Consider the following 23,330-nt stretch of genomic DNA (forward strand, 5'->3'; position numbering starts at 1 on the left):
GATAGCAGAAAACTGTATTTGGCAGCTACTTTTAGCTGGCAGATCACTTTCATGTCTAAACAAAGTCATTATTAAACATGATTTTAAGGCTAGAATATTAAAGTGATTCACGGGTTTAGCTTAATAAATGTCATTTTAACAGATGGCTTGGATATATCATATGACTTAAACTAATTTTAATACAAGTCTATTTTTTTTACTTTATTGTCTGATGAAGTCATTATAATGAAATAGGATAATGCCAGTGCTATCCTGTTTTTGTAATAAAAAGTATTCATTTTTGTTCCAGGTCTCAGTACCATGTTTTTATACTTTTTTTTTTTGCAGCAGTATACATGTTCATTGGGACTATTTTGTGTGCATTATATCCAAATGTATATTTGTATATTTCTGTCTGTCTATATATATATATATATATATGTAAATGTGTGTGTGTGTGTGTGTGTCTTCCCATTGCCTAATGACCATCAACCCTTCCTTCCTCAGAAGGCATCATATAAGAGGCCATCAAGGGTTTTGCTGTTACATCCTTATCTCCTTCCTGATGGCTAACATGGGCACTGACAACACAGCAGCAGTGTTATTTGCCCTCTCTTGGTATGTGCATGTTCCCATATACATGCCTATGACAGTTACCATCACCACATTGGAACACCAGGCCCCATGTTCCCCTTGTCCAGTGACCATATTTGTCATGCAAGCCTTTGCTTGCCCAGGAACAATTTTGCCAACCAGGACCACTAACATTCCATTCACAATGGTTGAACCAGTGTGAGCTGCTCATTTCTACCCTCCCCCAGTCAGCAGAACAGAGTTGCCAGCTGAACATGGTTCATCTGTGTTTGTAGTCAGTGCAGCATCCATAGAGTCAGGAATGAGTCCTCCAGTATTTATCTTTGGATAGTGGGTTGTTTCACTGCTCATAAATCAGAGACTCAACTACTGGATACATTTTTATTTTTCCAGAAAGGTTCATCCAGACTCTGCTACACTTTGCTGTGAAGGAAAGGTTAGTTTGCTTTTATTTTTTGTATTACTGTATTGTCTTTCTATATTTTGAATACTGTAGTTTGTTTTCTTTACCTTGTGTTTTGCTTGCATTCTGTTTTAACAGCATATTAAAACTTCAAGAGAGACCACAGCTCTCTCTGTTCTGAGTCAGGCAGAATTTTTTCCCGCCCTCCCACCCATTTAAGTTGTCTTGTTAAATACCACTGTCTTTCTAGTTGCCCACCTCTTATGTTAATCTGACCATATATCTCATTTCTCTCTACTTTCACTGGCTTATGTGAGTAATCACAAAATCATCATTTTGAAATCCCACCCCTTCAATTATTTAAATTTATTGGCCATCCTACAGTATTTCATAGTACCAAAATACAAAAGTGACCACCCCTTTCAATCCATCTTGCTGTTTTAAAAATAGTAACTCTCCACTAAACCTTAACTTTTTAAACAGGTAAAACTCAAGTTACCTACTTTCACATCTAACTTCTCTAGTGCACACTGTAGAGTGCATTCTTTTCAATCTTACCTTTAAGCACTTTCTCTAATACCTGCTGGAAAGCACTAGGAAGCCTTAAACTCATACAAACACTGAACTCTCCTTGTTAACAAGGAGAAATTAATAGTCGGCACTAAACAGCCTGTAATTGCAAAGTACCTTGCTAAGGAAACAGCTCCTATACTTTACAAAGAAAAACAAAAATGTCCCAAACCAGGCATGTCCAGGGGTCAGCTTCCAGTGATTTCTCCTGTACACCTGGTGAGTCTGGGCATACTGGGGTAATGCAGCAATTGCCTCATGTACACAGACAACCCTCTCCTCCTACCACCCAACACTACAACCTGTGAGAGATGCACTTACATAGCCAAAATGGAAGCAAAGCTCTCTCCACCCAAGATTGTGCTAAACAGTGAAGAGGAGAAGGTTAACACCCACACTACACCTCAAGCAACACATAGCCCTTCTAAACCCGCACCACCAACACTCACATATAGCAACACTAAATCCACATATGCAGAGGCCCTTAACTGTAACATGCCCAAGCAACAAAGACCTCTGAAGCTGAAACGCAAACAAACACCAATCACAACCAATGTGTCACATAGTTCACAACACCAGTGTGCCACCCAGCAACAGCCCCTAAGGCAAGACAATGTACCTAACACTTTAGTCATAGGTGACTCTATAGTCCGGCACACTGATGTCCCTCTCACCAGGTTGAATAAGGAGAAAATTACAGTCAGCTGCCTGTCAGGTGCCAGGATCCACCACATAACGCATGCACTCAAGTCACTCCACAACAAGTACAGATATGATTCTGTCATTGTCCATGTTGGAGTGAATGACTTGAGACGTACCTCCCTGGACTACATGAAAAGAGACATGGAAGAGCTGTCGGATCATGTGGCCCAGGCAGGTATGACCCTAGCCCTGAGTAGCATCCTGCCTTCGCCCAGAATGATACCACAATATAAGGATAAAATGATTGACTTCAACAATTGGCTAAGCTTATGGTGTCATTCAAAGGGGATCCAGTATCTGTCTGCCTGGGATGACATGATTGACAGACCACGATGCTTTGCCAGAGATGGTCTGCACCTGTCCCTGGGATTCAGGTTACTGGCTAAGGCTCTTGCCACCCCTATAGTGCCTTTTAGGCAAACTTCAAAGGACAAAACCACCACTGTAACAGGTACAAGCATGCAAAATCTGAAGGTAATGCTACTCAATGCTAGAAGTCTAAACCTCAAAATGCACTCTCTCGAGGCACTCCTAAAAATGGAGAACATCGATATCTGTGCAGTAACTGAGACCTGGTTCAAGGCTCCAGAGACCACCCCTGCAATACCAGGCTACAACTCTTACCACACTTTTCGGCCACCAAACCAAGACTGAAACACTAAAGGTGGAGGAGTGTCAATATTCACCAAGGATATTCACACCACCAGGCTAGTTAGCCAACACAATGTGTCTGAAATTCTCCAAGTGCAACTAACACTAGGTAAGACTGCAATCCAAATTGTAGCTTGCTACAGATCCCCCACCATACCCCAAGATTCTCACTACACCTTTCTAAACATACTGGAAAATATTAAGATAGAACCAAACACCCTAATACTGGGTGATTTTAACTACTCTGCCATTAACTGGGAAAACTACTCATGTCCCAACACCTTTGCGCAACAGTTCTTGGAATTCATAAATTCCAACGCCCTGGATCAACTAATCCATACTCCCACCAGGGGCTCCAATATCCTCGACCTGGTCATTACCAACATGGGAAATCAATGCTCCATACCTATGGTCACCCCCTCGTTAGTCAGGTCTGACCATAAGCTAATCACCCTTAACATCCACATCCCACCCCCACCCGCCAGTAAAGAAACCACCATAAAAACTTCTCCAAAGCCAACTTCATGCTACTCAAGTCAGAAGTGACAAACATCATGACACCCATGCAGACGGAACTCAAAGTTCAACTGCTGAATCCTACACTAAAGCACTGTACGAGCACATCCACTCATGCATGAATTGTGCCATCCCAAATAGAACCAAAATGCTCTCATCCAAAAAAAGGAAGCCAATCTGGTGATCCCTTGCCATAAACAAACTTTACAACAAAAGGAAGAAACTTTTGCAGAAAAGAGGAAAATCCCAGGATGCAAAAAACTCCCTTACTAGCCTCAGTAAGAAACTGAGATGCCTCATAAAATCCTCCAAAGTTAGTTACAAACATAAAATTGCCAAAGATTCCAAAGACAACCACAAAGCATTCTATAACTATGTCAAGAATCTAAATGGCAATGCTCAGATCTGCTCTGAGCTAAAACAGAATGGCATTAAATATACTGATCCGAAGGATATTGCCAGTATCCTGGCAGATCGATTCAGTGCCAACTTCACCCCCCTCTCACCCCCTAAATGGCCCATCTCAATACCGGAAGATTGCCAAATTCCAGTAATAACGGCCACACAGGTACAAAACGCACTCTCTAAAGCCAAGAATACAGCATCCATGGGACCAGATGACATCCCAGGCTGTGTACTACATGAACTTCAATATGAACTGGCACCTCACCTAATTGTCATGTTTAATCGTAGCCTCACATCAGGTTTCGTGCCCACTGAGTGGCGCAGAGCTACAGTTATCCCACTCCACAAGGGGGGATCCACCTTGGATCCTGGAAACTACCATCCCATCAGTCTGACAAGCCTTATCTGCAAGGCCATGGAGCGTATTATCATGGAACTTATAAACAAAGACATCGGCAACCTTCAAACACTGGACCCCACCCAGTTTGGATTTGTGAAGGGCCGATCTTGTCTCCTGAACCTGATTGACTTCTTTGAATCAGTCTCCAGAGCCATGGACAAGGGTAAGGTGGTCCACACAGCCTATCTAGACCTTGCCAAGGCCTTTGACACCATCCCCCACTCTGGAATCATAGATAAACTTACTAAGTTGGGCATTAATCCCTATGTCACCCAATGGGTTGCTAAATGGCTTACTGATAGAACCCACACTGTAAAAGTAGCCGACTCCAAATCCAGCTCCAGACAAGTGACAAGTGGAGTACCTCAGGGTTCAGTCCTGGGGCCGCTCTTGTTTGGCATCTACTTCTCTGAAGTACAGGTCAACACTAAGGGACTCTGGCTGACAAAGTTTGCAGATGACTACAAACTGGGAGCCATTATTGAATCCCCAAATGATGTGGATACTCTACAAAAGGGCCTTACAGAAACAGATGCTTGGTGCCAGAGCCATGGGCTCAAGCTCAATGCCAAGAAATGTATTGTTATCCCTTTGGGAAAAACATGTATCCATGAATTACCATACAGGTGGCAGTACACTAAACACAGAAAGTGTGATAAGAGACTTAGGGACACAGGTGGACAGTGGTCTCACCTTTGATAACCACATCGCCACAACAGTCAGGAAATCCTTCTATGTGGCACACGTCATCACGAAGGGCTTTTCATCCAGAAAAAAGGAGGTCATTGTCCCACTGTACTCATCCCTCATTAGACCCATTATAGAATACAATGCCCATTTGGTATGTACCTCTCAAGACATCTGCAACAACTGGAAAGGCCTCAGAAATACCTCACTAAAAGAATCACAGGCCTAAAGCAGATGCCCTACGCTGACCGCCCTAAAAAACTCCAGCTATACTCTGTCGCATATCGTCTACTCAGAGGCGATCTCTGCTTAACATACAAGGCCATGTCAAACCCAGAGCTGTTGGACGTGCTACACTTAAAGAAATCCCAATCCCTCAGAGCTACACGCTCCAGGGATCTAAACCTTGTCATCACAATAAACAAAACATGCTGGAGGGATAGGTTCCTGACCCAGAGACTCCCTAGACTCTGGAATAGATTGCCCATACATGTCAAGCAGAGTGCCTCTTTGGACCTCTTCAAGAGGAACCTTGACGATTGGATGGGAGAAAGGAAATTCACCCCAGGGATCACGTCAGTCACCCTGCTAGACAGGGGTCCAGGAAAGTAAATAATGTGGGAAGAAATAGCCAGGGAATTGTTATGGCTAGGCTTGTGTAGGCCCTAGGGCTGATAGCCTAGTACCAACCTATGAACCTATGAACCTATGAACCAACACAGTGATATAGCCTTTTCCAGAGAGATCAAAGAATGTGATTCGTCCCTCAAAATGTTCCTGGATATGCAGCCATATGCCTTCTTCAGGTTCACAGAATGCACATAGATTGCAGTGAAAGACTCTTATTACTTCCTTGCTGTTCATACATTTAGAAAGTGCATGGCCAAGATGGAGTCTGTACTGGTCTTCTGAATTCTCTTTTTGAGCTCACTTGCAGAGCCCATGCCAGAGAGTCAGAGGAGAGTGATTTTTCTATAATTAGAACACTTCATCCTGACCTTTTGAAAATAGGAATTGCCACTTCAGTTTAACAGTCCAGAGGTACTGTCCTTGATTTACAAACAAAAGTGAAAAGGCATTTTAGCTACAATACCGCACTGATTTCCAGTGCATTCGTCCCTTTCACTTAGATTTACTTCACTTCTGTGGCCTTGCCACAGTGAAACTGTTTAATTGCAGATGCAACATCCTCTAGAAAAATGGACTTAATCCCACCAGTTGCTTGTTGTACTGCATCCTCAAAGGAAGTCATGTTCGTCAGAATATTGCCCCCAGCTGAGATCAGTTGTTTATCAACCCTTGTTGAGAACAGTCTGGGGTACTTCCGCCCAACTTTTGAGGCTCGGGATTGTTTGCCAGAATGCCTTTGATATCATTTCAATTCCTCTCACAGCTTTGCCTTCCCTTTGATAATGTTTTTAGTTGCTGCTATTGTGGCCTGTTGCTACCTTATAGTCATGTCTAGAGAACTGCCTTCTTTTATTGCAAGAAGGCATATTTTCTTAACCATAATGGCTTCTCTTACAGTTTAAGTCCATCAGCAGGTCAGAGGGTTACCATCATGAAAAGCATTGCCCACTGTACAGCTTGTTGCCATCTTTCCTACTGAGATCTTAAACAAACTATGTTCAGAATGTCTATAACCCAATCTCCTCCAGTACATGGGGAAAGCTGTTCAAAATATAGAAGTTGACCTTATCTTATGCAAAAACATTTGCTAGACATGCATAGAATGCTTTGACTACATACAGTAGACTTCCTCTTATCCGGCGTCTCTTTAACCAGCCATCAAATTTCTGTCGTAGTCCTAGCAAAAGACAGAGAAGAACAACTCTTCCTCTTCCTCTTGGCTAAATAATGACAAACATTTGAGTTTTAGACTTCATATTCATTAGAAAAATGCATACTAACAGAAATCTTGTTATTCTAGCTGATTTATAACCTATAAATATTATTTTGTATGCTTTTTCTGATTCACTAGCCATTCTTTTATCCAGTCTAAGGTCTGGTCCAAGCGGGACCAAATAAGAGGGAGTCTGCTGTATTAAAGTTTCTTGGCTCTCCATTCATCTGATCCAGGTCACCACCAAGTGATGCTCAATTCACTGCTTAGCACCTTTCTTCACCTGAGTGTTTAGCACATACAGCCAGAAGTCTGATCATGTGACTGCAGAGTCAGTCATTGGCTTTTGGCCCAAAAAGTGACCCTAAATCTGGCTGTGTGGTGCAGATGGATGGAATGCTGGCTTATACCCAGGTGACTGGAGTTTGATTAGTGCCTTTGGAATTTGATAAGCCATGCAGGTATGGAGAGCAGTGAAGCGGCATAGCCCAACTGCCTCTCCTAGGTGGAGTGGGGAGTTGTGTGCACTTAGGGAGCACATGGGAAGTGCAGTTTCCCTGACCGAGACCAGGGAACCACTTCTAATGCTTCAGGGATGGGGGTGGGGCTGCTTGCTGGAAGTGCTCCTTGGAGAAGCGAGGGATGACCAGCATGACCAGCTCATTACATGGGCTAATTCCCCTGCTAAACCAAGTGTATACAGGAAGATAGGGCCATATGGAAAAACTTCAAACCATGCCTAATGATTGTGTAAATGCTTGCCCTTTCTGGTCTGTACTCTCCCCAGTGAAGAGGAATAAATGTGTCAGTTTGCCAGGAGGGGGTCAATCGATTGATAGACAGTGGGGAAGAAAGTACAAAAAAGAAAAACAAAATGAGCAGTACTGTATTTCAACATGTTTGTTATTAACATTTCTTGATTACCACATAAGTCCAGTTACATTTCAGCACTCAGCTTCAGATCAGACAAGCTAGTTTTCCCATTTCTCACATAAGATTGATCTTTTCCAGTAGAACTTCAGAGTAGATAGCTGGTACTATGCCCATCACTGCATGCTCCAATCACGTGTTAGATGCTTATGCACACACAGATCTGTTTACCTTTGTGTATCGAATATTCCCGTTAGGGTGCGACCCTGTCATCAGGTGTCATGGTCTCCAGCCCTTAATGGAGCTTGTTAATATATCTACATCCACTTTGGCCTTTCCTATATGGCAGGCCCTGAATAGAGGAAACGTTGGAAAAGCCTTTTTCCTGAGTTATTGCTGAGTACAGTGATAAAACAAATTGAATGTTGTTAATAATTTTCAGCCTGCCACACAGCTTGCTGCTCATTCCCCAGCAGCAACTGAATTCCATCATATTGTGTTATGCTTCTATGCCACTTCACCTCATGATTTCTGGAGGGGCAGTCAAACATATATTAGCATTTTTGCATGTAATGTTGTACTTATTACTTTTAAAGCATGGTAAAGATTAGGGTATAGGAGCATTTGTGAACACAGCCATGCTGATAAGGTCTGGGCATTTGGCAGTGAAGAAATATTTGTGCATGTACACTATTTTTTTGTGTCATCTTCTGGTACAATCTGAATCCTGTTTGATGAATTTAAGCAGTTTGTTTTTTTGGATTAAACATCATTGCTTTCTGTGAGGCCTCATAATATTGTTACATTTTTATCATTCCTGTGAAACATGTAGCCAGATTTAAAACCTTGTTTTTAAACAGAAAGCTTAACATTTCATCTTAGCAGTGTCTTACACCTTTTCCAGTGTTTTACATTGATAGTACAGTTGTGTAAGTAAACTTACCATAATAGTAGATGTTCTAGTAGATCACTGTTGCAGTACCTTAATCTCTTTTGACTGTATCCTGCCTAGGATATAGCCACTGGCCAGTTTTCAAAGCTTTAAGGCACCTTCCACATGCCTTAATGTTACATGCTTTGCATTCTTAGTAACCTACCCTCTCATCATACTGTCTATCTGTATCTTTCAACCTCTGCCCTCTCCCCACTCTTAGGTTGGCTTGTATCTTTTTATTTCAGTTTCCTAGCATAGTAGATTGTACTTCTAATACTTTTGTATATACTGATTATTATATTTAATTATCATTTTTTATTTCTTTTTACTTTTACATCCCTGGTATCACCTCATACTTTATAGTATCTTATGTATTCCACTATCAGACTGTATACATGTATGTATGCTTTTTTAAATTACTTTTGTACTAGTGTTTTATTTAATTTTATTTAATTCTCTGGAGTTTTACTCTCCAGGCCTCTGCTGAAAATGGGTATTTATTACCCGTTCGGACTTTCCAGGTAAGCAAATGTCAATAAATAAATTAATTAATTAACTGCCAGTGGCTTGAGCAGAGCTTCATAAAAATGCATTTTGGGAGCCAAACCCTTCAGAACCTTCTTGCCTCAAGAAAGGAAGCTACAGCCCTCAAAAGAGAAATGCTAGGAATAGAATAATGCAGTAGTAACATATATATAACTGCATACTGAACGGTATATACTCGTCTACACCCTGGTAGTACATGAAATACAAAAGTAGGGGGAGGGAGTAAGGGGATGGCTGCTGCATCAGTAATCTATTAGAGCATCTGCTGTTATGCTAAGTTTACTTTGCACAACTGTACTACTTTCAACATTAAATCTCTGTTACAGTATCCTAAGTTGTTTGGATAGGTTACCATAGCTTAGGAACAAATAGGGAGGAGGAAGAACTTAAAGAATCCAAGAGGATCTGTGTTAAGTGGTCCTAACAGAACTTGTTCTGGACCTAGAAAAGGCATCCAGTTTGCAGTGCTTTGTGAAAGTATGTATAGAGAACCAAGTTACTCCCTGTAGAATGCTTCTAGGTTCCAAACCTTTCCAAAAAGCCACAGAATAAGCCTAAGTCTTGGTGGAGTGGACCCTAACCCCGCCTATAAGAGGCTTGTTATGGAGAGAATAACAAAATGAAATTTCATGAGACAACCATCTAGAAATTATTTGCTTCAGTACTGGTTGTACTTTTTTCTTACCTTCATAGGAGCAAAATAACTGAATGGCTTTTTTGAAAGATTTCATTCTGTATACGTAGTATCTGAGCTGCCTGTACATATCCAACATATGTGGAGATTCTTTCTCCCTTGTTTTTAGGTTCTGAAAATAATACAGAAAGAGAGATATATTAGGTCAAGGTAAGCCTGAAAACCAGTTTAGGCATAAAAGAAGTACTCCTTCTCAAAGAAAACCTTTCCATGTGGAAATGAGGTGGGGTTGATTCACCATATGATCTTGCAACTCAAATACTGTTCTTGCAGAAGTCAGAGCAATGAGCAACACATTTTCTAAGTCAACAGTCTCAAATTAACCTAATGAGCTTGTTCAATTGAAAGAAGTGCTGTTTTGTCAAGCACAATATTAAAATTCCCAGAAGGGAGACACTTGTTTTCAAGGTGGATGTATATGTAAATTTCCTTTCAAAAGTTGTTCAGCTTGAGGACAAGTAGAGAGAAGAATGAAATCTAAGGGCAGAGAAGCAGAACATTCTGAAAAAAAGAGTCTTTACAGATGAGTTAGAAAGACCAGAGGATAACAATTCCCATAAATAATCTAGAATCAGAAACATCCCAGGCTTTAAATAGGTTCCTGTTCTTAGCAAGGCACCAACTAGAAAACCTTGTTCACTTAAACATATATGATTTTCTAGTAGCATTTTATTTAAGCTTCCTTTAGTACCTGTATCTTCAGTAAAAGAGGAGTCTAAAAGGGTATTAAAACTCCATCATCCAGGCAGTCAGTTGCCATGTTTTCAGGTTGGGGTTTATGAAACCACCCCATCTTGTATGAATAAATACAGTCTTTAGGGAAACATGTGATAATTGCCCTTAACCAATTTCAAAAGGAGGGAGAACCACTGTTGTTTGGGCTAAAACTATCAGCCACTCTCTTTGGAAAGTCCTCGTGAATCTTTAGAAGAAGACTTGGAAAGTGTGGAAGAACATAGAGGAAAATTGTTGTCCATGGAAATGAGAAGAAAGCTATCTTCCAGACCTGTTTACAAGTAATTATGGAGCAAAATGTATTTAACTGCCTCTTTTGGTTTCCCCACAGCTGCATCTATTCCTGGAAGACCACCCAGTATAATTTCCATTTGTGAGTTTATGTCCTGGCCTTCACAGGTTGTCTGCTGAAAGATTTTACTCTGACAGAATGCATGTGGCCTAACAATTCAGACTGAGTTGCCACCTTGCAGGCCATCATACCAAGTCTGTGAAAAGGGTGAGATATGGTACCCCCTTGTTTGTTTATATACCACATCACTGTGGTGTTGTCTGTGATGACTTGAAGAGGTTCTGGATACCACAGAGGATTGAAGGTTTTCAAAATAATGAAATGTGTACACAATGTATTTGTTATGCTTATGTTGTGTATTGATTATTTTAGTGTGGAGATTTTCTCCCAGGGCATACACTAAAAATGGGCTCAACATGGCCCAGTGGACCTTCTCAGTAAACAAATGCAAATAAATACATTACTGCCAGCATCTCTTTAACATTCATCAGTATTTGTCTGTCCTGCTTGTTCTACAGACCATGCACTTTTACCCCTTGTGATACAGCCTTTAAAGCAAAATCTGAAGCATCTATTGTAACAGACTGAGGAGGAGGAGGAGGCAGATGGGAGAAGATGAAACCTAGGTTGAGAGAGAACTGGTTTTACTATGAATTTATTGATACAAGTCAGAGAATTTTGACAATAAAACATTTTTTAAATGTAAGCCAATCATCCGGATATGAAAAGATATGAATGCTTTGGCATATTCAATAAGCAGTTACTGGAGTCAGATAGTTTGTAAATACCCATGGTCCAGTAGATAGACCAGAGGATAAAAAGGAAAACTGATAATGTAAACCAAACATAGAAAGCTCTTTAAAAAATGTCAGAAATATTTGATAATAGACGCATAGTTGCAAGCATCTTTTAAGTCTGACATTACCATAAAACTGAGTAAGAGAATAAGAGGTAATATAGTTTGAAGAGACAACATTTTGAAGTTTGGGACCCAGATATAATGATTGAGAAAGGAGATGTTTAGATCTTGCCTTCAAGTACCCCCTTTCTTTGGCACTAGAAAGACCCTTGAACAAAAATCTTTGCCTGTCTGATCTGTTGCCATTAGCACTATGACTGTCTGACACATTTACTCTAAAACTTGGGGAAACAGGGGTGTTTGGTATAAAGGATGAGGAGGAATTTACTTCACAGATAAGAGGTACAGGACTTGATTCTCACTAGGTCAGATTGGCTAGGCTTAAAATGTTCCAAGAGGTCAGCCAGCCTAATACTTATCTGTGAACCTATTAATGGAAGAAGAGTCTGCCATTGCCATCTGCTTCCCCTTCCGATGATTATCATAATCCATTTGTCTGAGATAATCTGATGCTGTTGGGGAACATACAAACCTATAATGAAGAGATACTTTGCCATGGTGGTGGTGGTGGTGGTGGTGGTGGTGGGGGACCTAGACAGGCAAGTAGTCATTTTGAATTTTTGGAGTGCCCTTGTTTCAGGGAGACCTTTCTTTCTTTTCAGAGCCTCATTCCCATTAAATTTTAAAATCCTGTTTGTTAGCACCTTGCTTCTTTACTTCTTCTTGAGAAAGGGTGCCGAGTTAGAGAGAATGTTTTTATTACACTTAGAAAAATCGAGTTTGAAACTGTGGAATACCACTTGAATAAACTTCTCCTTTCATTAAATCATTTAGATAGCTCAGCAGCAGAAGGATCAAACAGAACATCCTTGTTAAGGGGAGAAAGTTTAACACATCAGTTATAATATCTTCCGGCTTTGAGAGCATAACCAAGGATGTCTTCTTATAACTGACCCATAACTGCAGCTCTGGAGGCAATATCAGCAGAATCATAAGAACACTTTAAAGAGTGTTTGATTAAGAAGGAGACACAATTAAGGCATTCAGTGAATTATTCACTACAGAAGAGGGGAGGTTAACAGTTAATTTTTTCATATTCTCAAAAGAAGCCAATAAAAATGTAAAATATGAGCCTATTGGTTTAAAATTCTAAAAGATAAAGTGGCAGAAGAATAAACATTCTTTCCAAATTTTATTTCTAATCAGTTTAGTAGCAGAAGTTTTAAACAAGGAAATAATTGCAAGAAGTGCTTTAGAAGTAGAAAACAGATTTTTTATGAGCCTGAGGTAATATGTATAACTTATCAGACTTTTTACGGGCAAGAGGTTAACTGTCAGGCATACTAAAAGCTGTTCAAAAAACAGCTTCTAAAGTTGATAAAAGAGGAGGAGAGCTGCATACTGTGGAATATCAAATTGCAATAAATGTATTTATTGGTATTTGTTGACCAGGAAAGTTCGACTGTTTTTGGTTTATTAGTTTTTTTGTGTGGTACTGTTTTTGGTTTATTAGTTTTTTTGTGTGGTACTGTTTTTGGTTTATTAGTTTTTTGTGTGGTACTGTTTTTGGTTTATTAGTTTTTTTGTGTGGTACTGTTTTTGGTTTATTCATTTTTTTGTGTGGTACTGTTTTTGGTTTGTTAGTTTTTTTTGTGTGGTACTGTTTTTGGTTTATTAGTTTTTTTCTGTGGTACTGTTTTTTGACTGTATAGTGCCCTTTTTTCAGGGGACATCCAGGGTGGAAAGCTTTGTTATACTGACATCATGAGAATCATTTGCATTGTTTCCTCATTTACAGTTTCATTCATGAGCAGCAGTTCCAGACAATCAACTAGTGGAAGGCTTTCCCCAGAAGGGTGATTATCTGCCCAGCTAGACTTCATAGACTTCAGTCTACCACAGGATGCTCTCATGTGCATGCGGGCACACACACACACACACACACACACACACACACACACACACACACACACACACACATGCAGACACATACACACACACACACACACACACACACACACACACACACACACACACACACACACACACACACACACACGCACGCACGCATGCACACACACACATACACACATACATACACACACACACACATACACACACGCACACACACACACACACACACACACACACACGCATGCACACGCGCATGCACACACATGCATGCATGCACTCATGCACACACATGCACACATGCACATGCGCACACACACACACATGCACACACGCGTGTATGCACACACATACATATACACACATGCACATACATACACACGCACATAAACACAAAAAAAATGCATACATTCTTATGCATACACTTACTCATTCACTCACTCACATACTCACTCACATACTCACTCACTCACTACATGGACCACCAATCTGCTTACAGACACACACACACACACACACACACACACACACACACACACACACACACACACACACACACACACACACACACTATACATATTTATACATACACTACACACACACACACACACATTATACATAGTTATACATACACAGCACACACACAGATATATATATATATTATTGATACATATATGTATGTGTATGATACTATCTTGAATGGTTGACATGTTAAATGTTCAAAACATAAAATATCAAACAAAACCTGTCAATCATTCATAATACTGACGACTCAAATGACTGAAACCCAATACATTGAAAATGAGAGCTAATTTCCGTTTCAACAAACTAACCATAACCCTACCAAAATTCAGCTCAAGTTTGGCTGAGTAGTGGTAGTGTTATGGACAGAGTGTTTTTACAGTAAGGTGCATGTTTAGGGTTATGGGCGAGGACAGGGTTAGGATTAGCACATATTGTAAGGTGGGGTAGTGGGTGCAAACCGGTGCTGGCAATACCAAGCTCCAAAATGCTGAAAAAACAAAATACCAAAAACACAGGATAATGTGAATGTCAAACTTTGCTTTTCTCCGTTATTATTATTATTTTTTTATGTGAGGGTGACAAGCCTTTCACAATCTCCACCCAAACTTCTATATACCAACTTTAACACCTCAGAGAAAAGAAAATGTTCTGAGTATATGTAAGTCTGCATTTTCGGTGAGTTTCAGTATTCCAGGATTTGTGCTAATAAGTCTCAACTTTTCAAACAGCTACCTTTCTGGAGACTTCCTGGTTTAGTACATCCACTTACCTATTTTCCCCATTACTAATTTTCATTTTCTTTAACATTTTATAGGCCGGAGTAAGTTTTGTATGTTTCTTGGTACAAACTTTATTAGCTAGTATATCAGATTTGAGAGATGAAATGCAGGGGGTATGAACACCCCCACTATGAATAACTATTTTACTTTTCTTGAAGCCAGTAAACTGTGATCTGGGGCAGTTTGAACCATCCTATTATGCCAATGAGGACCTTAATAATGGGACATTTTTGTAGTAGTATAATAGAATGGTATCATTATACACTTCATTGAGGCTGAAAATGATGCAAAGCTGTCAGAATGGCTACCTGATGGAACTGTCAAAGTCTCATTCATTGATGCCCATTAATTCTGCTTCAGCCAACCAGCTGGAGTATTCAGGCACATTTGTATACTTTTGGGGGAATTTACACCAACACCACCATACAACTAAAAGTTTGCTTGACTTTGAGTTGTAAAACATAAGTATCTAATAAAAGTTGTGTTTGGTCAGCTGACCTTCTCAAGTGGTCTTTGAACAATCAGTCCTCAGTGGACAAAACACATGGCCATTGCTCTAAAGACTAGCAACAGTGGCTGTCCATGCATATGTTGCTTTATCCCAGCCATTATCATGGTGATCCTGAGGATATTGTATGCAGCGTAGAAATGCTGTCAGGCTGAATGACACTGCCATTTGAAGCCCAGCAGTCACCATCTCAAAATCCTTCCCTACCTGGTTCTCTTCCACTGCCGTTGCTGACATCAGCCCCAGTCAAGAGGCAAAGGCTTTTAATCTAACTTTTCAAATGATGACAACTCTTTGATAATGAAACTGGAATTACAGGAACATGGGGAATTAGCAATACATAATGGAGAAAGTTATAAAATAATAGTAAGGAGTCTGTTATTAGTTGACATTAAAATGTCATGCAGATGCATAGTGAACGGTCAGATAGAAAATAAGACATATTGTTTTAGACTGGAGCTATCAAATGCAGCTAATCACTTCTCAGTGAACTTTAGGCTACAGTTTTCTCTTTGTTAGTGTATAATTTTATTTTAACTTAAAAGAGTTACAAAATAGATGTATAAAGTGTTACAGTATTTATAAACTGAATTTATGCCATCTGTAATGTAGATCATGATTTCACTAAAAATTATTTGGAATAAGTCTTATGCTTTAGTGCTTTAATGTGTAATCATTTTTCTTAAAGAAGAAATTAGTGTGTTCTGTCATCCTTGTAAGACTAAATAGATGAATATTATAGCAAATGTAAGGCTGAAAATTGACTCTTTAAGTTATTTGACTTGGTGCTTTTAGGTATTCCCATGCTAATTGACATCTATCTTTTTTCAATAGCATAAACGTTGTATTCCAGCTTCATTGGATGCGTACTACTCTGCACAAGATTCCAGCTCGCGGGGCAGATTCTACACAGTCATTAGCCACTATAGTATGGCAAAGCAGACAAGTTCACGATCTCTGTCCCCTTGGCTGCCTTCTGGCTCAGTTAATCAGGAAGTCAAGGTTCCAAACACAGATGGCCATTAAATGATGCAGGAAGGCTTCATTTCTGAAAACATTTACCTGCTGAAGGCAGCATTGAAGCAAACACTTCCCAGAATATTACTGGAGTTATTTTAAATATATAATTTCCTTTTTGTGCATTTGCCATGGTTGATTTGTAATTGATTATAGCTCTTGTAAAAAGGCATGCTTAATGTTCATGCACTTCACTCTGTAAATTATTATATATTTTTTAGTTTATCAGTGCTGAAAACATCTGCATTAGTTAAGATATAGAAGTATGTTCAAAAATACATCTTATGATCCTCTGCATACATTTTATTTGGAAATGAAAGATAACAACTGGGTATGTCATTTTAGCTGTTTTAGATACTGTTGAATGAAGCTGTATTTTAAAAGACATGTTTTGCTTGTGGCATTTGTGACTTGCTTGAATGTGAGTATTTAGCAGACCTGCAGAATAACTGGATCTGGAATGCTCATTCATGTTGCATTGTTATGTCTGGGGGATCTGAAATGTGTATTTTTATTTTTGTTAGTCCCTCCCCCCACATCCGATTATTGTTCTGCTTAAAAGAAACCAGTCAAAACTGATTAGCTATGGGAAAAAAAGTTCTAGTACATGCTCTTTATGTTTCATATGGAAAATAAGAACATTACACTGCTTATGGCAGATATCACAGAAACTGACAAAAATCATTTTATGCAATTACTGGAGCTCCCAGGAACATGAGAAGGATCTTTAGAGAACATAGAAAAATGGCTACAGTCCATTCTGACTGGTTAAATACAGGCACATGAAGAAGGGCATATTCTCTGGTATGGAACCTGAAATGCATCAGATTAATTATGGTATGACAAGGTTTGTACTGCATAATGTAGGTCAGAAATAATTATAGTGCCAAATGCTAATGTTTACATATCCATGATTCACCTGTAAATTCATCACTTGTAAAAACAACACTGAGGTATACTTTTGTGGTGTATTTATGTCAGTAAGTAAAATGTCTGAAGTAGTTCTGATGTGATTTTTTTTTTGCCTTTATCAATAAGGCAGAAATAAATAAATAAATAAAGCTAGATGTGTCTGAAAAGATAGTAGTCACTGATTTATTTTATATTTATATGTTGTTATTGCCACGTAGACCATATATGTAATGATAACATGGTACATGAAAACTAAAGTCTCAGGAGATCCAAACATGCCATGTAATGATTATCATTCTAACATTCCAGCTTCATTTATGCCACTTTATCTTTTTATAAGAAATAATAAATGAGGTCAGGCATTCTGGTGTCTATGTTTTTAAGGTAGTTATGACCGTAGATGATACTAATGACATTTGCTGTCTCTTAAGCCAAAGGAGAGGGTTTGCATTGTTTCCTATTGACTTGAACTCTCCCTTTTTGTGTAATACCTGGTCAAATCGAAGGTATGATATCAGAAAATGTTAAATGCAAAACTAGTTGAAAAATCGTTTGTATGGATTTCCATGCTCTTTAATGAACTGTATTTTGAATTCCAGTAAGGAAAACTGATTTTTTTTGGCTGAGTCATTTTAAAATGCATTTATAACCAAATACCATGTGGAATGCGGGAACAGATTTTATTGATTTGACAGGCTTTTCAGTAAGCAGAAGACAGTATAATTTCTAATGCTTCTATTGTGGGATTAGGTTTCTGCATATGTCTTTTTGTGAATTCATCAAACTAATTGGCATGCAGACAGAATTGTAAATTTTTACCAAGTTAATAGAATGAGATAGTTATGCAGACATTTATGAGTGCCTATTAAAATGAAATAGAGCTAAAATCCCTTAGGCATTCTGTCAGCTGATTGGATATAAATTAAATCTGGCCCGATGTTCATACAAAGTGTGTCAACAGCTCCTCTATAACAAGTGTAAACATTAATCAATAACTGTGCTGAGGGGAAGAGTTTAAAGGTGCGCATGAAGTAGGGAAAATTATTAAGAAGGCATTTTCCATTGCCATTCGTTATTTAGTAATACCAGCTCATGTTGCTAAAACATCTTTATTTTGTTTCATTGCCTTCTGTCAGTTTCAGCAGAGTAGAAACGTATGCCTCTTCTTTGTTGAATACGACTATTTTTAACATTTTGTTATAGTCTCAAAAGTGAAAAGATAAATCTGAATTGAATACATCTATGTATGGCTCACAGCTTTGATTTCAGTTACAATTCCACTTTTAAAGTGGAATATGCATAATTTAAGTCCAGTTAGTCTGAAAAAAAAATTTTTCTTGTTTTTACAGTCTTAAGTTCTTGTTTTTGTTGCATAAATTGTTTGTGTATTAAAGTGACTGCTGCATGCTGGAATAGTGCCATTTTTGTAATCAGGGCAGCAGCCCCTTATTGAAGTAAAACTGAATTAGACAAAACTTACCCTGATATATTTTGCTTCTTTGATGGTCCTGGATCCGCTCCTGTGCATTTAGTACAAACAGCACCCTTTAGCACTCGTTGTTTCCATAGTAGGTACGGGATTTATGGGGTCAGGTTGCTAGCCTGAGGTCCAACGCTCCTCAGAGGGTGCACCACACACTAGCACGCACGCACTCATACCTAGGGCCAATTTAGTGTCTCCACTCCACCTACTGCATGTCTTTGGAATGTGGGAGGAAACTGGAACATCCGGAGGAAACCCATATGAATGCAGGGAGGACATGCAGACTCCACATAGAAGGAACCCCAGCTGAGAATTGAACTGGAGAACCTCTTGGTGTGAGATGACAGTGCTAACCGCTACACCACTGCGCCATGCAGTTTGATGATAGATTAAAAGAAATTATAAACAAGTTATTAACACACTGAAAAAGGTTTAATAAAATAACCTATGACCAGTGCATGCAAAAGTTCAAACATTAGTAATTCAAGTTTAGTATAAATGCCTCCACAGTGGTAGTGCCACTAGACAGAGGCAGAGTGAATACAACAAATATTGATTTTGGTTTTATATCCACCAAAGACAAGAAAACTGTTTAGTATCACAAACGACCAGGGATAATACTGAGATAATAATACAGAGACTCTGTAAAGGCTGATGTTAAGTTGTCAATCTCGCCTTCATTCTTGCTGGATGGGTTCGGAGCCGATCCTCGGCTCCGACTCGGCACTTGCTAAGCTCGAGAGTCACTTTTACCAGCTTGAGGCAGCCCCATATTCCATGATGCAAGGTGGTAAATACCCAGATCTCGTTTGCCGCTTCGCTGATGAGGTACTCCTTTTACAGCTCTTGGTAAGTAATTTGTTATTCAAATTTTAGTCACCCCATTCCTCTTTTTTCTCTCATATATCAGTGTATTGGTCACTTTTAGGTTGTTTTAGGGTCTCTAGCTCCTAGTTTACTGTTTCCCTTGTAGTTTTACTTAGTCGGGCCTTCAATCCTCTCCCATCCCTTCCTGTCAGGGTGTGTGTGTGAGTTTATTTTTCCCCATTTTAAGTTAAATTTGTCTGGATCTGGGACTGTGTGAGTAGTGTGTTTTGTGTGTGTGCTCACTATGTCCAAAGAACAGAGGGTCTCAGGCTTCAAGAAGTGTGACTCGTGCTGTCAGAAGATGTCTCTGACAGACGGTCACACTTCTTGTATCTATTGCCTGGGACCTCTCCACCTGCAGGACTCCTGTGCTATTTGTCACTCTTTCAGCCAGAGAGTCCTGCAGGAAAGGAGAAATAAATTAATTTTAAGAGGACTACTTAAACTGGAGGGCTCCCCGGCCAAATCTGCTTTGGGTAAGCCCTCTAAGACCTCCAAGGCCCAGGCTTCTGCTACTAAGCCTTCGGCCCTGGCTCCGACTCCTTTGGAGTCGAGATCGGCTCCGGCTGGAGCCGATCTTATTTTGACTAAATCTTCGGCACCGATGGCTATCGGTGCTGATACTTTAATTGCCACATTGGTGTCGGCTCCGACCGGCTCCGACCACCATATGTCGAAGACTTCGGTATCGGCACCGGCCGGCTCCGATACCATTATTTCCTTGCCTGTGTCAGCTCCAGCCGGAGCCGATACATCTTTGACCAGGCTTGGAGCCGATAAGTTGTTGGCTCCGTCTGGAACTGAGGGTTCTTCGGCTCCGATGGTTCCGTCGAGGAAGCAGTCCAGGTCTCACTCTTTGGAGCCGATACTGTTGGCTCCGACCTCTCCTCTTCTTTCGGAGCGGAGCCATCGGAGCCGATCATCTAGGTCTTCCAGGCTCTCAGACCATGATTTAGAGAGAGTGGTAAGCAGATTGTTAAAATCACAGGCACTAGCCCAAATGCTTCATAGTCCGTCTCAACAGACGACTACTAGTCCACACCCTCTTCAAGTTCCTCCTTCGACTCTCCTCCAGAGCTCGGAGCCGGAGTCTATTGGAATAGTCACTGCTACGGCTGCGGGGCAGATACCACCCCTTTCTGCTCCTTCAGCTTCTACTCTTATCTCCTCCTCGAGACCTTCCTTGGAGGGATCCGGTGGTCGGGCTTCCCTGGTCTGCTCCGAGGGGGTGAGTGGCATCTGACCCTTGTCCGACCCTGCTCTTCCCCTTGGGGCTTCGGCCTTGGTGAGCTCGGCTCCGACATCTGCCTCGGAGCCTTCCCTTTCGGTGGGCCCGGGAGCCCCTGTTTCTTCGGAGCGGGGTCTCTCGGATCTCCCTTGGAGGGGAGCCTTCGAGGTGATGAGGAGTGTGCTGGCCCCCGGGCTCAGTCAGCAGTCTATCCCCTTAGCTCCTCCCTCTATGGTGCCTGTAGATGTCTCTTCACACTCTCTTGCTCCCGGACCGAGAGATCCACCGCCTCAGGTTTCCCCACTGGGAAGAACCCCCTCTTCCGAGGATTCTCCTGATCTGTCAGGAGATCCTCCGCGTAAGAGGACCTGTAAGAGGAAGCACCTAGACTCCCCTGAGTCTACAACTTCAGATACCGACTTAGATGAGTCGGAGGGGTCCCCAAGATCCCCTCTGAGGATGTCTCTTTTCAGACATCCTAGAACTCCTAAAACAGAGGGGAAACTGGCCCTCCATTAATCCCTCCGAGGATGAGTCGGTATACCTAGAGGCGTTTGGATCTCGACCCTCCACCTCCTGGGTGTCTCTGCCTTTCGACCCCCTCATGGAGGTGATAGCTCGGAAGGCATGGGCATCTCCTGATTCCGTGGAACCAGTTCCAGGAGGCCTTCTAAATTTATTACAGCCCCTTCCGAGAAACAATTTCTTACAAAAGGTGTCCCCGTTGATGCCATGGTGGTGGCGGCTGCCACCAAGAAGGAACTTGCAGATCCTTCCGTACCAGTCCAGCCTCCTAACAAGGATTCTAGGACCATGGACAGGTATGGTAAGCGGATGTTTTCCTCAGCGACCTTTGCCATGCGTTCGCTGAATTATTTATGTCACTTCACCAGACTTTAAAGGGACATCCTTAAAGAATTAGGTGAAGCAGTACAGGATCCTTCAGCTGTAGGGGCTCAGGATAAGATTGCTTCTCAGCTAGGAATCCTTAACTCCATTACCAACTCCTCCATGCGGCTGATTTTTTATGCAGCAGATGGAGGGAGTAGAGCTGCAGGGACAGGAGTGGCTCTTAGACGTCAGTCCTGGATGCGGCTCTGTAATTTTGCAGATCCCTTTAAAGTGTCCTTCACAAACTCTCCCTTCGATGGGTCAACATTGTTTGGTCCTCAGGTGAAGGATACTTTGACCAGGTGTGAGCAAGACGGCAAGACTCTTTCTGCCGTAGGAGTCAGTTTTTCCACCCCTTCTAGGCCTTACCCTAAAGGACAGAAAGGGGGAAAGATGTGGTTCCGAAAATCTCAGGGAGTCACGCCGGACACACGTGGTCAGTTTACCCCTAGAGGCAGAGGGGGTAATAATAATAGACGCCACTCTAGGGGCAGAGGGGGTCCGCAGAACCAGGGCAGCAGAGAGCCTCTCTCTGACAAGCCCTTCCAACATCCCTGAGGTGTTGCCCGACTGTCCATCCTTGGAGGCAGTCGGGGGAAGATTATCGCTGTACCCAGAAGCCTGGCTTTCCCTTTCGCAAGACAAATGGGTACAGTCGATCATATCTGAGGGTTACAAGATTCCTTTCGAGGAAAGTCCCTTCCCTCACAAAAATTCCCTTCCAGATGTTCCACCCGGTCTAAGGGAAATCGCAAAATTAGAAGTATCAAAGCTTCTGCAAAAAAGGGCCATTCAGCCAGTTCCAACAGACCATTTAGAGCCCGGAATCTACTCAAGGTACTTTTTGGTTCCCAAAAAGACGGAAGATTGGAGACCAATATTGGACCTCAGCAGACTCAACAAGTCTGTGAAGAAGACAAGATTTCGAATGGTCACACTTCAATCGATTTTGCCCTTCTTAGGCAAAGACAACTAGATGTTCTCAATAGACCTTCAGGATGCGTACTATCACATAAAAATCCACAGACGCTCCAGAAGGTTTCTCCGCTTTCGGCTGAGGTCCAGTCATTTTCAATTCAGAGCCCTGCCCTTTGGTCTCACTACAGCCCCCAGAGTGTTCACCAAATGCATGGCAGTGGTCACGGCTCACCTGAGACGTCAAGGATTCCAGGTGTTTCCGTATCTCGACGACTGGCTCCTCTCAGCCACCACCAGGCATCAACTTCTCCAAGCCAGAGATTACACCCTAAATCTCTGCACTCATTTAGGAATTTCAGTCAACTATGAAAAATCCTCCTTATTGCCCTGCCAATCTATTACTTTTATAGGCGCAAATTTAGACACTGTTCGGATGTCAGCAAACCTCACAAGCCAGAGAATACTAGATATCCAAAACCATGTGCGGATCATCCTTGCCAGCAAAAAGGTGCAAGCCAGACTGGTCCTAAAAGTATTGGGTCTCATGGCAGCTGCCATTACTCTTCTTCCTTTGGCCCGTTTTTACATGCATCTCCTTCAATGGATGTTGT

The 23,330-nt window shown here is 41.2% G+C and overlaps 1 protein-coding gene across 2 annotated transcripts in view; it reads left to right on the plus strand.

The window, feature by feature from the left end:
* Positions 1 to 17,499, plus strand: part of NSG2 (neuronal vesicle trafficking associated 2) — a 1,037,752-nt gene extending 1,020,253 nt beyond the window's left edge. For both annotated transcript variants that reach the window (XM_044069132.1, XM_044069131.1), the window contains exon 5: positions 16,238 to 17,499. In XM_044069132.1, the coding sequence (XP_043925067.1) occupies positions 16,238 to 16,429 (192 nt within the window). In that variant the 3' untranslated portion in view covers positions 16,430 to 17,499. The remainder of the gene's footprint in view (positions 1 to 16,237) is intronic.
* The last annotated feature ends 5,831 nt before the right edge of the window (positions 17,500 to 23,330 follow it).

Source organism: Protopterus annectens, chromosome 4.part0, assembly GCF_019279795.1.
Source record: "Protopterus annectens isolate FY-2018-M chromosome 4.part0, PAN1.0, whole genome shotgun sequence".
Lineage (NCBI taxonomy): Eukaryota > Metazoa > Chordata > Ceratodontiformes > Protopteridae > Protopterus > Protopterus annectens.